The following is an 18,888-nucleotide window of genomic DNA, read 5'->3' as shown; positions in this document are numbered from 1 at the left end:
TGGTTATTATTCAGGAGCAGAAGTCACAGTCTCATAGTGTCAGCACATAAGAAATGTTCCTTTTACTGATATGAATCATTAGATCACCTATTTCCTGTCAAATGTCTGAAAAAATGTAGTTTGGCAGAAAATAAAAGTTTTTCAATTCTATGAGAAAATATCCCAGATATTAATACAAAAAAAATGTTAAAGTAGACTTAGAGGATAAGATGTCTTACTGTGCTCAGTGAGACACTAACTGCTATTTCAAGTAAAGATCAATAAAGGTGAATTTATTTGCATTTTGTGCAAAATATGTTATAACTTTTAAACATAAGGGTCCAGGTATGTTCTAAACACATGGCAGCCATATTGAATTTTGAGGAGAGAAACGTCCAACTTTCCCACGTTTGAGTTCAGACTTTGGTGAATGAACCTGTTTCTTCAAATTTATATGTTTTGACTTTCTGTCATCCTTAAGGGTGTGAGTAGTCTCTGAAAATGTTTACAGGCCGGATCACTTTCACTGGTTCTGGAACAGATTCTCAACTTTGGGTCAAGCCAACAACCCTTTCAGTTCCTCTCACTGTCCTCTGCAGGGCCCTCCCCTCTGCCATATTACAGCTTGCAGGCAGTAAAATTTCTTTCAGTTCTGTTATAAAGTGCTTTTTCCTGTTGGCCTGTTTCTGGGTTTGTTTTAATGAGCTTCTTGAAAGTGACTTTTATTTGTTAAAGTGTTTTAATTTTTATTGTCCATTTCCAAAATGCCCTCAATTAGTTCTTATTAATCTAAAAATGCCAAAACCCAAACACTCATCTTAGTTAGAGAAATACCATTAATTCAGAAAGAGAGCAGCAAACTTTCTCTTTATCAATGAAAAATAAAACAGATTTTTTTTTCTTACTTATTAAATGTATTAAACACTAAGAATCCCCAGGATCTTTTATTTTATAAAGACACATGCAGACAGTAGGTTTTTCATTTTGCTTAGTAAAAAATACAATAGAGTTGCAGATTTTCATACACAAATTAATTTATTTTGAACTTCCTGCCTCTATTGAGTAACACATAGCACATCTTATTTTATGTGTGACAATCTCTAAATTAAAAAAATGGAGTTAACTAGTCAGCTTGCAAATAAAAACAGAAATTGCTATTAGCCAGAAAAAAGTCTGATTTATTCATTTCTACTATTTCTTCTTATTTTATTCTTATTATCAAGTACAACAGTAACTGACTTGCCCTTTCAGTCACTTTTAAGGGCACCAAACACACACATGCAAACACACAAGTATAATGTTGATATCCTTGCAGAGAGAAATACACATGCAGAGAATTGCCCTCCTCTCCTCATGTTCTTTTTTTTTTCAATATGTGCTCATTTGGTGATGTTAATGCAAGTAGGCATGTACAGTGTGCTCTAACCGTGCAGGGAGGGTAGCGTGTGTTTTTGTGTGTATTCTGATGCAAGTGTTTATGCAGATTTGTGAGCGTGCACACATTTGTGTGCACTTACTGCTCTTAAAAACCAATTAACAGCGCGCAGCAGCAGCCACCCCCGCCTCCAAATGAAGAGGTGAATTAAACATCACCACAACCAGATGGAAAGAAATCAGAGAGAAAGAGAGATGGATAAATAATTGAAGACAGGGATGGGGGGGAGAGTAGGTCATAAAGAAAGGGGGAAATAAAACTGAAATAAGAGATGAAATGAAATGTAAGAAAGCAGAAGTCAATTAGAGAGACTCAGAGGGAGCTGTAGGGAAGAAAGAAAGGAAGACAGGGCAGGAGTTGCTGGCAGTGAGTCAGTGTGATTCTTATGTGTTTTTAGAGAAATGTGTGTGCATCTATCCCACTTTCAGGAAAAACAGTTAAAGAAACACAATCCGGCTGTTTGAAATACACAGCGGTATAATTAGGTTGGTTGCAGCACAGTTATGATTAGACCAAACTCTCTTCGACTGAACTGAATAAGCTCAACTTTGACATCATTCTTTATGCATGCGTGATTCAATGTGTGTGTGTGTGTATGCGTGTGTGTGTGTGTGTGTGTGGGTGGGTGGATTCGTGTTCTTGAGACTGAGAGAGAAAATTCAGAAACCAGTTTACCAAAAAAAGAAATAAATAAATAAAGAGTGCTGCCATCACACAGATCACACTGGAGTCGCATTTCTTTCAAATTACGCAGTTTATTTATATCCAAGTATGAAAATAATGTGAAATATGTACAAAACTTGTCAGAGTTTCATCGTAATCACTTCTTTCTGTCACTAACATTACAAATCCTGAGCATGACGATAATTAAATTGTATTAAAATGAACTGAACTGATTTGAATTGGATTTGGACTAGACCTTACATCATTGTATTCGATTAAGATATTTCTTCTTAAAGCTGCAGTATATAACCTGGCTGCATTAAGGAAAAATATGTTTTTTTTACATATTTGTTGTGACAGTATAATATGAGACAGATAATCTGAAAAGATCGATCTCCTCCACCTCCTCCCTCCTATCCTGGTCATAAACAACAAATTAGAGCCCGGAGAAGCGCTGTCAATAATGCTTGTGTATGCGTTGCTAAATGTGCTAATGGTGGAGAAACAACTTTCTGTTTCAGGTTAATCTGTTAATAAAAATTTCTCAACACAAAGAGCTGGAAAAAAGAGCTATCATGTGTCGAGCATGTCATTTTCATAGTGTAGTTGTTTACGTGTGCATGTGTGGACAAATATATTAAAGAAACTGCTTTTGTGTAAGAATATGTGTTGCAGTTTGGTAAATCGTGACTACTAAAGTTTTGATGTGTGTGCGTACATCTGTGTATATATGCTTTCAAATCCTATGTGTATAACTTTTAACAGTCTGTGTGCTACTTAGTTCCTGCATATAAATGTTGCTGACTTCCCCTGGTGTCTGTGTGTGTGAGAAAGAGAGAGAGACAGAGAGAGAGAGCTTCCTGGTTTGCTCTGCGGTCGGCATAACGCTGCTCCTCTGTGCTTCTGGAAGTGTTTGTGAGAGGAAATAAAAGCTGTGCTTGGCGGCGAGGGGACGCTGGGAAATCATGGAGCTTCTGTTTACAACAAACACCAAGCGAAGTGGGACACTCAGCGACAGTCTTTGTGCATGTCCCTCCGTGTCTGCCCCACTCTGTCCAACTCCATCTCTCTCTGTCTGATCTCGTGTACGTCTCCGTCAGATAAACGCCGGGTGCTTTGGAGGCATAAATGTTGCATGAATTATTTTTCCAATGCATCAAACAAACAGGCAGAAGAGAACTTTGCACTGCAGGAAAGATGCAGTTATTGGTTGTTGGATGCTGACCTCTGCGACTGAAGGACTGGAGTGACACTTGGCTTTGTGATGTGGACAAAAGTTAGTTTTTAAGTGTTTCAGGACACTGAAACTTCAAATACAGGATGGATACAGTCAAAAGAAGTCATGACGGAAACATGCTTTTGAACTTTCCTCACATGTACACGACTGATTTCACTTCAATAATTCATCCCTCCTGTCTCGGCTGTCATTCTGTGACATTCTCTCATGACAGTCCTTTGTTTTTGGCATTTTCCTCTGATGCAGCAGAGGACGTTCGGACACAGAAAATAAAACTGGGCACGGCTGTAGTTAGTAAGCAACTTCCATTTTCAAGCTTCATTTAGATGTTTATTTTATTTTTTAGTATTATTTTCATAAAGCCTCTCAATCGGCTTATCTTTGTCAGTTTGTAGAATGAGTATGAAGAGGCATCAAAGTGATAAACACATTCACTGAGCCTTACTTTTGAGGAAAGAAATATTTATGTGCATCTGAAATCGGGTTTTCTTCAACCCTGTCCTGGCAGTTTCAGATTTTTGAGTAATATTTTTATTCCCATAATTGTGTACTGAATAGGACTGCACAATTAATCTGAATATTTTATTTATTTCACTCCCATACAATCAGAAAAACAACATAATGAACAATTATTATTAAAAATATGATTTTGTCAGTTTCTGAGGAAATAGTGCAAAAAAGACTCCCATTTAAAGAGGAAAATGCAATAAATTGTAAAAATATGAATGTGATCTAACAAATCTGAGGTTTTCCTAAAATAAATTAAGTTTTAACACCAATTCAATGACATTCACTTTGTAAAAACAGCTACAGAAAGATTGATTTCTGTATTACTTATTCAGCTGAAAACCTGGTCTCATATCAAAAATACTCTTTATTTTGGAAGATATTGCTGTAGGAAAACCAACATTTTTTCTATTTTTAGTATTGAAGTTGTGTTTAAAAATAAAGTTAGAGGAATGAAATCCTAGATAGAAATATATGTTTTCTACATGACAGCTGTTTATTCAGGCTGCTATTTCTACAGAATTAGCCGGAGTTTGGCAGATATTGGTACATTTCCTCCTTCGCCATTTTGTTGTTTTACAGTTTTGGTTGATTTATATCCAAATAATTATTATTTGATAATAATAATAATAATAATAATAATAATAATAATAATAATAATAATAATAATAATAATAATTTAATAATTATTATTATTACGTTATAAAAGAAGTAAACTGTACAGGATGTCACACTTGATTGAACTTCACTTGGTACCATTTGATTTGTCTAATTATTTTTAAAACATTAATCCTCTGGACTTGAAAATGTTGGAAACCTTTGATTATTTTTGGTAATGCTAACAATGGTAGTCATGCTTGTATACCTTGACATAAGGTGCTAAAGAAAGTGTAAAACAACTTTAAATAATTTTGTTTTTGGTTCCTAATTTAAATGACTAATGAACACTAATTAAAGACTGGAAAACTAAAATAATTACTGTTTTGCTGTTGCTGTTTTTACAAAACCTGGATCTTAGAAATCAGCTTCTCAATTAATTTAGAAGTTCTTGGCAATTTCAATTTAATTTAGAAAATACATAAGAAGACAAATGTAAACAAGAAGAGTAGTTAAAGACATGCATTTTTTTTTGCTTTTGCCTTATCTGAATTCAGTTTCTTAAGCGCTACGGTAAATCACAAAGGTCACAAAACCTCTGAATATTTTTTGACATTTTACTTTGAAATTTTTTCATAATAATTCCATCGAGCTCAGAGGAACACCTATTTTTGCTCCTGTCCAGGTTTTGCCCTTTGCTGCCATTTTCGAAATAGCAAAAATATTCACTTGGCCTACAGAGCACAAAGAGCAGCAGATATGCATGCAGGCATGCATGTAAACACAGACAATGTTCTTATGAGCCCACATGGAGACGGCATGCCCTCTCCTGCCTGAGAAGGATGGTGGAAATGGGAGCGCGCTGCAGCCCAGAGGCAGAGCTGCACCATGAATACAAGGAAAGGGTCAGCGCGGCGGTGTTTGGAGTGGGGATTCAAAGAATCAACGCTCCAGGGTTCAAATGGCTGTAGTTTGGGGTTACAAATATTGCAAGCCGACTGCTCGTTTTGACATAACGTTGCTTCGCTTTCAGGAAGTTCTGTTCAGCCTCAGGCGGCCATATTAAACTTGTACTGCGAGGAAACAGATATTGCATTCCCTTGTCTCATAAGAGGATAGGAGAGAGATCTTGAACTCCTCACAATTATGTTGCTTTACATGTCAACCTGAATTACAGCAAAGTTACTGCATTAAAGTTTATGCTTAATAAGAGTGTCATCAGTGGTGTTGTTTACTGTGGCAGTTATTTTTCTTAACCACGATTAGCTAAGGAAAGAAATTCTGAGAGCTGCACTTTGCTGCTTTATTTTTCGCTTTCCCTCTCACATCCTTGATTTTACTAAAAATGTGTGAAGTGCTTGTAAAATAGACATTCACCTGAAAGCCAACACCTCAGCGTTCACAAGAGAGAGACGAGAGGCATATCGGGATAGAGACCAGCCATAAGGTACAATCAGTCATGACTGGAGTGTCTTGAATTGCAGAAGCGACGAGAGCTTTGGGTTCAATTTGCATGAAATGCAGCTTCCTATTCTAGTCCAATCAAATCCTTTTATGAACATAGCAAGTATCGGATTGATGTCACCTTTCTTTCTAAGATGTGATCTCACTGCAAGACATATAGTTACATGCAAAATGACATCTGGGAGGTGATGTTAAAACCCTCACAATGTAGTGACCAACGATAAGAGAAAACGTTGGTTGGAGGGCTTTTGTTAATGCCAGTTTCTGTTTTTGGCCATCAGAGGCAAAAACAGAAACTGGGATTATATTCCCAAAGAGAGATAAAATGGTTGGTCAAGAACTAAAACATTCTCATCTTAATTGAATTTAGTCTGCTCTTTAGTGACTGGACATTTACTTACTAATTAAGTTTGAATTAATTGGGATACTTTGACAGAATTTGTTGGCTTTGCAAAAATGAGTCATTTGTTCTTAAATTTTCCACTAATCTGTAAATGTCTCTTTAAGCTTTAATTCCTGGATTTTATCAAAGATTTTAGTACAGCTCCTACATATGAATATTAATACTATGCCTCATATTTAATGTTGTACTAAGATTTTACTATTACACATATACTTTCTTCTTAAGTGATTTGAATGGCTTGAGATATCAGATGTCACCAAAGCTTTGCCTGAGGAGAAAAAAGACCAAAATGGATAAAAGTGATTATAGAGGATAATATGATTAGGCATCCCTGGTTTTTATTGTGAAGCTCCATCTATTGTACCAGTGGGTCATTATATGATGCGAGTGTGAGAGGAGGAGAACATCTTCCCCCAGGGTGATGATGCTGGGATGGAAACGATGGAGAAGATGAGGCTGAAAGAGACGGCCGAGCTGCAGAGACAGCTGTGATGAAACGGGATCTGGAGAAGTAAAGAAACACGAAACGATGGTTCCATTAAATCATCCAAATTTTAGCAAAACGATATACAAAAGAAATATACAGAGGAATATTTAAATATGTTGTAAAAGCCAGATGCATAAACTCCTTAAGCTTGTTGTTGTAATGTAATAAACTGTACATGATTTTAAGCAGTGACATGTACATGTACTGTTGACTGTAAACCTACAATGCAACAAAGACTAAGCAGCAAGAAGAGAGTAGTCTGAAACAAGAGAAGAGGAAAAGGAGAAGATATTAGGGTGTGTGTGTGTGTGTGTGTGTGTGTGTGTGTGTGTGTGTGTGTGTGTGTGTGTATTTGGGAGGGGGGGGGACAAGTAGGGTGGGTTTCCCATAGGGTTAATTACATCTCTGTTCTCTGTCAGTGTGGCTTTCTCCTCTGCGATCTGAGTAGCCGCTTCAGGCTGACAGGCCACACACGACATGCCCACATTCACAAAGAAATGCACACAAAAATACTCCCACACACACATTCACCATTAAACATCACGACACAAAAACAGAAAACTGTTCCTCCTGCTCCTACTTTTTCTATTTCTCTCCTTTTGCTGAGAGAAACTGTAAACTCACAGAGGTGCATCCCAGGAGAAAACTTGTTGTTGAGAGCCGAGTTCTACACGCAGAAGAAAGCCTGTGCTTGTAATAGCTGTTAATTTTGCATAAATCATGCAGAACATGACCCACATGTAAATCACTCATGTCAGCAGGATATCACTTCCCAGCAGCTTCTTCTTCTTCTTCTCCAAGGGGAACAGCTTTACTTTTCATTGTTTTGTCTCATCTATTATGTTTGTCTTTGATTTTTTTTCCCAAGAACAATGACATAAAAATCTATCAATATTTGACATAGATTTCAGGATGCAATATGTTGTCATGTTAGTATTCACACAACAGTAAAGCGAAACTAGTTGATCAGACGCTAGAAATATATTTGTGTTTTTTCTAGCTGAGAAATAAATGTACTATGGATTTGTGGTTCACAAAACTATGTCTGCAAGGGAATTTATCAAAGAAGTGACATCTATCAAAACATATCTCTTCACAACACAATATTTTAGGGTTTATATTTAGACATTTAGCTTTGCCCAGAGCCTCAGTCGAACAAGTATTTGACAGCTTTCAAAATCACGGAATTAGATTCATTCATCTCCGTGTTCTCGATAAGCAAGGAAAGAAAAAAGAAACAAAAAATAAGGAAACAGATTTTTTGAAAAACTTATTCGCTTTCCTATTGCTTAAGACTTCTTTCCCTTTTATCCATCCATCTTATTTTTTTTCCTTTCCTCCTTCCATGTTTGGATCTTTCCAGGTTCCATATTTGAATCCAGCCCAGTGGATAAATATCTGCCTTAAAATGACTGTGAACAATTGTATTCATACTTTATAAATGGGGCTGAAGAGAACAGCCAGAGTTTCCAGAGTTTTCCATAACTCTGAAAAGTTATGGAAAAGTCTACTGAATCACTGTCTGACGGACTGTGTACGTCTGAAAGGAACTTCAAACCTTTATCAACCCTCTGCTCACCCTAAACTCTTGGGTGAACAAAGATCGCCCCAACAGAAGGTGTGTGACAGTACAGAAGGTCACAAAGACTGTATAGATTAGTTCCTAAAAGGGTAATGTGGTCTATTTCGTATGTTAATGTTTATGACACCATCAGGAACAAAACACTGTGTGTGGCAGGTCTGGAAGGGCCTCCAGAAGATAAAAGAAACTTTTCTTCATTGTTAAACATTGGGTCTATGTTGTGACATCAAGCCAACAGTGAGAATGAAAGGATCAATTTTAAATGAACCGAAACTCTAAAGTCAAATTTCACATCTGTCACAACAGAGAGAGCAACAGTAACTCTAAGCACTCAATTTGCTTCCAAGTGAATTTAGGATTTTAGTTCAGTAAAAATGTTTGTTTGAGAAATCCCACCAGCGTTCCAGAGTGAGATCTGTTCTGTGCAGAGCAAACAGCTCAAACTGCATCAAGCTGCATGACTGGATGGAACGGAAAATGCTTCAAAATACTTTCTGCTACTGAAGGTGACTGCATCACGTCACAACAGCAAAGATTTCCACACATTTTCCATACATCATGTGATCAACAACACGATGTTACTACTGGTGGAAAAAACAAAGAAGACGACAGGAAGTGGTAGAAGAATTATGGTTTAACAGGGTTTTTAATGGAAACGCAGCTAGTGTTAAGGTGTTTTGTGAAAAATTAAACCTTACACTACAGCTCTGTAAAATATGTGTGAAACAACAGCATCAATTTTTACCCACTGGTACCTTTATGATTTATCTTTGGCAGTGAGGTTGGAGGGCCTCCTTCCCATGACCCTAGTCTTTAACTTCCTCCAGATTCTTTATCATATTTAAGGGCTGCGTCACTCCAATATGTTAATATTACTTTCACTCAGAAGAAACATATTGGTACAATTAAATGATGACATCAAACATAAATCTGCCAGGTATATGATATAAGTTGGGCTTAGCTGTACATAACCCACTATACTCAGACTATGTTATGATTTTGAGTTGCTGATGGAATTTCTTTCACCTATAACCACATTTTTCCCCCAAAAGAACAAATATGTGAAATTCTTAACAGGAATGTGTATTAGAATTATCTCAGTATTTTAATCATTACAGATACATTTTCTTTCTAATGTTGCAATGAAAAGTTATCCTGAATGAGATTATGTATGCACAAGGGAAACTCTTTGAAATTTCTTTCATGAGCTTAATTTTAACCGAAGCCAAGCAGCCTTCTTTAATAACAAGGAAGTGCTTTAAACCAGATTTTTCCCTAAATTTTAAATGAAAACACAGATACCAGCAGGCAGTCGCTGCAGTTGTCCTCTGAAATCAGAAGCAAAGATAAAGAAACATCAAAGCCCTGCTTGTGAGAAGTCTGGAGATCCCGGCCCCTCTGTAAAGGAGCTATTCACACAAATAACACAACATGTGTAATCCTCCTGACAAATCAGTAAATCTCTCTGTTCTGTGCACCTTTGTGGTTGAATCCCGCAGAGATGCGTCCCTCAGATCCACGGCCTGCTTTATTAACCAGTTTTTTGCCTTAATTAGCTAATAGGATTGTTTTAACCATGATCCAAGAACAGAATAGCCCACGGGAAGACAAACACCGACTCTGTGGAAGTGTGTGTGTGTGTGGGTGTGTGTGTGTGTGTGTGTGTGTGTGTGTGTGTGTGTATGCATGCAAGACTGAATACATACATACGCCTGTATTCTCTCTGTCAGGAGTGAGTCGATGAGTTGTGTGTGTGTTAATGTGCACAAGTGCATACATTTGGTGTGATTGATCACCGCTTGTGCCTGAGTGTGCATGCACGAGCCCTTTCACGTGCGTGTGCATTTGTAATCTGAGGCAGCCACCACTCTCTCTCCTTCTCTCCACCTTAATTAACGTGGCTTCTTGCGAGACTTTCCTCCGGAATATGAAACAATTTTACCTGATGATGCAAACAGCTGAAAACACTGCCTCCCTTCGTGCCTCGCCTCTTCACCTAACACTTTCTTTTTATGCGAGAGCGTTAATGGCTGCCAGTGCTACACTTGTAGTTTTTATATCTGTGTCTTTTAGTGGTGCAGCAATTGCCAAAAGGCTTATTTTGCTGCAGGAAATGTGTGTATGTAAGCAAAATCCTTTGTACTGTGTGATGAAAAAAGCTGTATCACAGCTCGGCAATGATGTTCCTGCAGCACAAGAGCTGGCTTACACATCCATGGACAGATGCACACAGTCCAACACACAAATTTGAGCCTTGGAGAGGTCCAAGGAAAACCTTGGAAAGAGGGCAAGGAGGAGACAAAGCAGCGGCAGAAGGCACAGAGGAATGACAAATATGGGAATTTAAGGAACTGAGCTTTGAGCGCAGCCAAAATATTGAAATGATTAATAGGATTTTATAAAGTAAAATCTCTAAATCCCTGTGTGTCCTTCCCCTTGGCTGATACAGTATTCATGTGGACATACAGTTCCCAGCAACAGAATTCATATTTCTTTGATATTCTTACATTTTTTTTTATGTTACAACTGCAAATGTCCATTTTATCAACTATTTATGCGATAAACCAACAAATCAACACATTAATCACAATTAATTCTTTCAGCTCTACACTAAATCTCTCCATAACTCATAATATCCCAAGAAAATGCATTAAAGTTTATGATTATAACATTATAAAATGTAGAAAATGTAAAGGAGAATAAATACTTCTGTAAGACTCGGGGACTCCGCTCAGACAGGATTTATGCTGAAATGCCCTCATGATAAAAACAAATACTAAAATCAGACTATAAATATATTATATACTCAATGAAAGCACACAACAAATTACTCCAGCTGCCATCATATAGACAGACATGAGCCAATAAGATCAGAGAGGCTGTGTGTCGCTCAATGCGGCATAATAAAGGATGGCAGCTCATGGCCAAGACGCAATGAACAGATCCTAAAATTGATTTCCCTCTTTGTCCTTCTGTTGCAGTGTGCTGTGTGCGATTCTCCCAGGAGCCGGCCGACCAGTCAGTGGTGCTGGGAGAACGAGTGGTGCTGTCCTGCGTGGTCTTCAACTACACGGGCATCGTCCAGTGGACCAAGGACGGCTTGGCCTTGGGCATCGGAGAAGGTCTTCGAGGTAAAGGGAGGGCGAAGAAACTGTGTAAAATGAGGAGGGGGGGAAAAAGGTCCCATTTTATGCAGCTGCAGAGATCAAAGTGGAGTAAAGAGGAGAATTAGTTTAGATATGGTTTCGGTTCAGTTGGGGCAAAAAGAAACCTGGGAAAAAGGTGTTATGGTTGAAAAGTTTAGTTTTTACAGAGGTGATTGGTGTAGCGTGCAGGAGAGAGTTAAATGCTCAAAAATCTTCACTAGTGACAATCTGGGCAAAAATGAGTCCGGCGTATCATGGTGAATTAGAGAAAATCCCTCACACTGCTCATAAAAGCAGACACGCATTCGCATTTACATTTTAAGCCGACACGCACATCCGGACCAGCTTATTGAGGGCGAAACAGAAGAATATCCTTCAGTTCAGAGGAAGGCAGAGCGTCACATGAAACCAAAAGAAGTCAGAGTTATGGGGTCAAACCTTTTCCACACAGAGAAGCAGCTCTCTCTGGTGATCAAAGGGACCAGAAATGAAAAAGTAATGAGTTAGAGGTCAGAAAAAAGTAAAAGAACTTACCACAGTTATTTACATGAACAAGATTTTGGCCACTGTGGATCTGCTGGTACGTAGATATTTTAATTCAAGACGCATGTTTGGCAAGATTTTCAGTTTTCAAATGGAAATCAGCTCAGAAAGAGCCTAAGATCTCAACAGAACAATGGCTTATCTGTATATAACAGTTTAGTGCAATGCGAGTAAGAATACGTCTTAAGTCAAGACTTAAAACATATTCTGATGAACTAAGAATCATACATTAGTTGGAATGCTTGTTTTTTAATAATGCATTCATTTGTCTCTTTTTGATCAACACTGGCTACATGATGATGAAACAGAGTCTTTAGCAATATCTTAGGGGAAGATAAGAATGTCCCTTGTTTATTGTTTGTTTGTGTTTTGTAATAGTCAGTATTTCACACCATAAAGTGAGTCAATACATCAGTTCAGGTTTCACTTGTACATTTATTCTGTGTTACACTCCTATACCTCTAAACTAGTGCTAATGCAAAATAAGCATTAAATATGCTCCTTTTTGTGTCAATTTGGCTTTAGAAAATCCCTGTTCAGTGTAAAAATGTTCAATATGTTTGATTTTCATCTACAGATTATGAATTGCAGCTGAGACTTATTAAAAAACAATGAAATCACCCTTTAGTCTTCAGGAGTTGACGGGAAGGTGAAGTAGATGCCAATAGCATTGTTAGCGGCTAACAGTTAGTCATTTTTGACATTTCCACGGTGCAACAGAACAGATCACTCCTTCCTCGTCTATCACAGTGTTTCAGTTTCATCCACCTGGTGCCAAAAATGCAGACAAAAAATCAATTAGGTCTTTACAGCTTTTCTAACACTGTCACTGCCGAGCCCATTTTTATAAAGACTGACTGGTGTTACATGATGAGACAGATTAAATGTAGAACTGCAACTATGTTTCTTCAAAATCTGTGTCCAAATCTATCTCAAAATCCGTTTTGAAATCAAAGTCAAATGTTGATTTTATTTACGTTTTTCCTCTGTCCCTTGATGCTGTTTTGTTAACTCGTGTGAGTTTCTAACACTCCGATATTGGAAAGCATTCTTTGTTTACAGCCTTTTTTCACACCTGTTGAAAACTGTTGCATAGTGCTTTAGCACAACCTACTAAAAATACCAATTATCTACTTGCTACTGGATAGCCTGGGAGTTTCCTAACATTGCAAATGAACGTTGGTGTCTGGAGAGAGCTGGAGTTGAAGTGGTTCAAATGTAGCTTTCTGTTCAACTGTCAGGAAATTCAGGAAAGGAAAGTAAGTCTTGACCCAGGCTCCGTTCACCAAGGGAAGATAAACTGCTGATTCAGACTGATATCTTCTGGCAGTGAAGAGAGCACTCGGAGGAACTCCTGAATCCCACCAACACATCCTCTGTCAGAAGAGGCAGAGCGTCAGAGGAAGTTAAGAAGCTCCTTAGTGACAAGGTGCTGCGCCTGGATAACATTCTCCCAGAGCCGGTAAAGGCTCTGACACTGAAGTGTAGCTCCGGCTGACATGACTTTTCAAATCACGTGGAGGTCAGGAAAGTGCCAAAAAAGGCCAGGCAAGAGAGGCACAATGCTCACTGTCCACAAGTAAGCTAAGAAAGATTTCTGAGAAAGAACTTCACGTATGATGTTCACATGCAGAGCTCGACCATCATCACCCTTCACAGGATCACTTCGACTATATGCCCTAAACATGTTTTAGAGCCATTTATAACACTACAAATGAATTCATCTGGTCCCCGATCAGTTTGAGTGATACAAAGTAAACAATCCACCCCCAGCAATGAGGAAAGTATACATTTCTTAATATGTATGTTTAATTTATTGTAGGTAAAACAAAAATAAATCAAAACAACTTTACTCTGCATTTTGTTAATCTGATTGAGTAGTTTCAATTCAACAATTTTGGCCTAAATGTTAAAAAGTTTGGACATCTCTGCTGCAGAGATTGAATGGGGAGGGTTTGGGGTTTTGAGGCAGAGGTGGAGGATGGGTGTAGATCATATGATTTAAGAAAGAGCTGAAGACATGAACTCTGACCTTTTCAGGAAGCAAAAATATTGATGAAATAGTTCTCGTATTCACTAAATCCAGCAGCAAAACTACTTGGCGTTAACTTCTTAGCATTGCAGTTTAGTGTCATATATTTGGAGTAGCGTATTAGTTTATCGATCCATTAATTATTAATAAGCATAGGGAGCCTTACACTATATGTGAGTGAGAGAGGAAGTAAAAGAACATAAGCTGCTCAATAAAATAAGAGTTTTCTGCTGTAGTAAAACAAAACTTCTGATGGTGACATTTCTGATTGCGAGGCTGTTTTTATTTAGTGATCAGCATGTTTAACTCGGGTATAACTGAGCAGGCTCTTGGTATATGTTCCAGACTATAAATATGACTCTACGGCGTCTAAATCTTCCAGGAGGCCGCCGACATTTCCAAATCCTACGTAATCCACGGCAGATAGAGGTTGAAGGCTCAAAAGGATGAAATAAAGGAACTTTCTGTGATCCTGTTGCTGCTGAATCCTCTTGTTCCTTCTCCGTTGAGCTCGGTGTTTCTGAACGAAACTCTCTCCTCAGTTATAATTACAATAGCAGACAATTTTTAAATCTATAACTCTTTGCAAAAACACATAGCAAAGAGCTAAAATGTATTTTTTTTTCTCTCCTTACCAAAAGATTGTCGAACAAAACCACGCTCTGCTTCCATTTTTCATTATTAGGAAATCTGGAAAATCTGATCAATTTTACCGACAGTTTTTGGCTGTGAGCTTGTTTGTTTGGATTGGTTTCGAGTCTGTTTAGCACATTATTTCACTGTTACATTCTGCAAACCTGCAGCCTCGGAGTTACAGAAGGACGTCTTTAGCCTGTTATCAAGCAAACACTCCAGCTCGGCATGCGCAGGGTCACACTGTGATGATTTAACATGTGACGGCGATCTGGTGCTCAACTCATTTTACCTCGCAGGTTCAGGAAAGGTCAGCAGATCTTTTTTCCGTTACTGCCCCTCATCGTCACTTTCAGCTTCCCAGATTCCCTCTGTTTCTTCTTCCTCGCATCCGTTTCTCCTCCTGCTCTCTGTTGGTCATTAATGCTCCCTTTGTCCTGGTAGCCCTTCACAACACTGTCCTGCTGAAGACCACTCTTAATAAGCATGTTGTCCTCTTTGTCTGCTTTTTCTTTGCTTTTCGGCCGTCCATCACTGCCTCCTGTCCACTTTTCAGACCCAGCTGCCATTCCTTCCTTCATCCCCCGCCTGATATTTATGTTTATGTCGTGCTCTTGACCGGCATGTCCAGCATATTGGAAGGCTGTAATTTATTTAAGTGTGTAATGAATATATTATGAGCCAATGAAGTGGTGCAGGTGCATGATGTACGTTGGGTAAAAGAGGTTTTTGGGAAACGTGACCTGCATGGCTAAATGTGGCTGTTTTGGACAAGTGTAGGCATACATTGTGCTGCAAATTCAAACCTGCAGCTCACCCACGCGCGTGCCTTTCATTCAGCTAAACAGCTCAGCAGCACTTAGTTGTGCAGACAGATATGAAATGCGTTCAGTTGGAAGAGATTCCTATATAATCAATGCACAGGTGCACATTTAGAGCAGTGAATTCCTATGAAACACACTCATCCGTTCTCCACCTGCAGACGTCAGTGGTATCAGTTTATTGTTCTTCCTCCTGCTCCTTCTTCCCCTTCTCCCTGGGGTGCTTTCACCTCTGTGGTTGCTATGCTGCGAGATGCTGGAGTGGGTGATGTAATCTCCACTAATACTTTTGCCCCCCCCCCCCCCCCGCACCCCTACCTTCTCCTCCTCCTTAATTCGCCCTCCCAACCCGCCACCCTTCTTGTTTCTCTCTCTGCGCCCCAACCTGCCTCCCTCCCTCCTGAATCCATGATGTCATGGGAGGATCAGGCACGCAGGATCAATGAGTGCCCCCTAGTGGGACGTCACGCTCAATTATGTCTTTGTGTGAGAGGCGATGGTTCAAACATAAAGGAGGGGGAGAAGGGGGTGCTGCTGTAATTGGAAGAGCGCTGCCTGTAGTTTTGCAGTTTTCAAATCACACAAGGATTGATTTGGCACTTTTCGTATATGCGACTGTGTTTGATCCGTCTTTCTGCAGATGTTTATCTATATATTAGTGAATGTGTGTGTGTTTTTACCATCTTATGCGTGTGAAGGAGGCACATTTCTGATCTCCAGACAGAGCAGTTAAGACAAAAAGAAGCCTTTGAAACATCTGAAGTAAACGCTCAATGTTCCCAGTGTGGTTCGATAACAAGCGATGACATTTCTGCGTAACTGCAAGTCCTACTTTCTGTTTGCCACCTCTGATTCATCTAATGAGATTTTGATTCGGCATTTATCCATTTCTGAAGAGCTTGTACCTTTTGGTGCTGTAAACAATGCAGGCAGGCGTCAGTCTTTCGCACATTTGAAAGAAAATAAAAGAGAATAGTGATGGATGACTAATACATGACGTTTCTGCTCTTAAAAATTAAGGAACTGTTGAGGAGCAATTAATGATTAAGGATGTTAATTAATGTCATTATTAGGAATTTAACAACCAGAAGCAAATTCTGCTTTATAAAAGAGCTAAGGTTGATAGTCTGGCACAGTTCAGCTCCTAGATAAAAAAGTATCTCATTACCCTTTTTCACAAAATAGTTGTGTCATAATCCTGCAAAGATGAGCCACAGCTCAATAATTTGCGAACATCTGAGCTTTCATAATTCAAGCCGGTGTCACTGACGGGGTCGATACAGAGATATACATTTCTAAACGTCCCAAAAGGTTAAACACATCAGTGGTATTTGACAGTATTTTAATTTTGTTCTATTTTCAAGCATAACTGCTGCTGAAGTAACTATAATTACCTGAAACCTGGGGATCTTGTCTCTGCAAACTTTGGCAGGCGTTGCCCAATATCCACTAAATATGCACTGCAAAGAGATGATGTCTGTGCTTCGATCTTAAATCCTCAGCCAGCCAGCTGCAAAGACAGCCTGTAATCGCTGCCTCACACAACTCAGCTCCAACACTGCTCTACCCCTAACAGTTTGCTTTGTCTGAAATTCAGATATTCATATTTCTGCCAGATAAACCCATGCATTTTATTTACAAATTACTTATATATTGTATATTTTTGACCATACTCTGACTCCTTCTAAGTTTAAAGAGGAAGTATTATGTGAAATTGACTTTTTTGAGCTTAACATCATGTTATAATGTTATTCCCTCATCAAAAACATACTTGTAGTGTCACCTTGATTCTTTCATGTATGTTTCAGAAATCATTTAGTCTCCCATGGCAACCATTCGCGTCAAAGGTGACCTAGCTCCGTTTTCAAATATTTTGCAGCTCCTCCTCAGAGCTGCAGTTTTCAAACAACAGAGCACCTTTACCCTGCAACTCTCCCACTCAGCTCCTTCAGACTAGCCAGCAGCAATTAGCAAACATGTGGTGGTACTGCACATCTGCTGAGCCCGTTATACAAGCTACTTCTCAGTGCAACGCTGGTAAAAACGCTGTGAAAGGGTTAATAGAGGAGCCATGTTGTGATGACTTCCTGAAGGTGGCGATTCATAAAGAGCAGGAGCTTTTAAAGAGACAGAGTCCCTATTTCAAGGCTAAATTGTGAAGTTAAATTTCTTTAAAGTCATATTTGGTATATGTAGCATTTTTATACCAACTCAAAGTAGCACATTTACTTTATTGTGCTATTAAATGGCTACTGAATGGCAATTATGTGGAAAATGTATAATACTGCCCTGTTAGGCTGATTCAAATGGTTGATTTCAGAGCAAATTTTGGGTGAACTAAAACATCAGAGAGGAAAATATTTGTGATATTTCTGTTTCTTGATTGCATCGTTGCTGTGCGCCTCTTGCAGCCTGGCCCAGGTATCGCGTGCTGCGGGCGCTGGACACCGGCCAGTTCAATTTGGAGATCTCACACGCTGAGCTGTCAGATGACTCCCTGTACGAGTGTCAGGCCACGGAGGCCGCCCTGCGCTCCAGGAGAGCCAAGCTCAACGTACTTAGTAAGTGAGCTGCTTTTGTAAGAGCAACGGTCAAGTTGCTCTGTTTTTTCTTTTTATATCATTGTTTTCCAACCTGTTTCAATCATCCTTTTCCTTCTACAGAACTTTGAGATGCTCTATATTTGGGTTGGCTCACGTGACGAAGCTTTGGGGTCTTCTCTAAGGGTTAAACAAAAGAGGGTCACAGTTGACCATGGCTGTTTTAAAGCAAGTAGCTTAGGACCATTTCACTTACAAAGACATTAAACTGCACAGATCTAGAGTCTTCTTAATGTGAATAGTATTTGCTCATAGACGGCTCTTCTTGTAGGAGAGGGAGCTCCAGCCTAATCATTAATTATTACATTTCAAGTTCTAAGTTCATGAAGTTGGAGGACAGCTTTTATTTGTCAGCTTCCCAGGCTCTGACACCGGACACACCACATTCCCTGCTTCCTCAGTTGGTCAGCCTCCTAAACAACCAACCATCTAACGTCTTCCTTACATCACCAAAGGTTATTCTTATCTCCATCAGAGACCTCTGCACATAGATCCAAAAATAAACAGATTTCCCTGAAGCAAGAGAGGCCACAGCAGATGTGCACAGCCATGAATAGCCTAAACATGTTCAGCACAGGTCCACATGTCAAAGTTTTCATTCTTCCACTAATTGATGGAGAAAAAGTGTAACATCTCAATATATAATGAACTATTAGCTTATTTAACTGATCCAGATCTCAATTACTTGTTTTGTTGCTGTGTTTATAATTTGTTTGCTTTATTACAAAGTGTGTGTTATAGATGAGATCTCAATGAGAC

At 38.9% G+C, this 18,888-nt stretch overlaps 1 protein-coding gene across 1 annotated transcript in view; it reads left to right on the top strand.

Moving 5' to 3' along the window:
• Nucleotides 1–18,888, top strand: part of kirrel1b (kirre like nephrin family adhesion molecule 1b) — a 103,738-nt gene that overhangs the window by 49,945 nt on the left and 34,905 nt on the right. The window contains exons 2-3 of the mRNA XM_015009746.2: nucleotides 11,336–11,485; nucleotides 17,941–18,090. Of these exons, the coding sequence (XP_014865232.2) occupies nucleotides 11,336–11,485; nucleotides 17,941–18,090 (300 nt within the window). The remainder of the gene's footprint in view (nucleotides 1–11,335; nucleotides 11,486–17,940; nucleotides 18,091–18,888) is intronic.

The sequence above is a fragment of the Poecilia mexicana genome, unplaced genomic scaffold, assembly GCF_051168715.1.
Source record: "Poecilia mexicana isolate PSO_F unplaced genomic scaffold, ASM5116871v1 scaffold_17, whole genome shotgun sequence".
In the NCBI taxonomy this organism is placed as follows: domain Eukaryota; kingdom Metazoa; phylum Chordata; class Actinopteri; order Cyprinodontiformes; family Poeciliidae; genus Poecilia; species Poecilia mexicana.
Note: the sequence above shows the minus strand (reverse complement) of the source record. Positions and strands in the feature narration are given on the sequence as shown.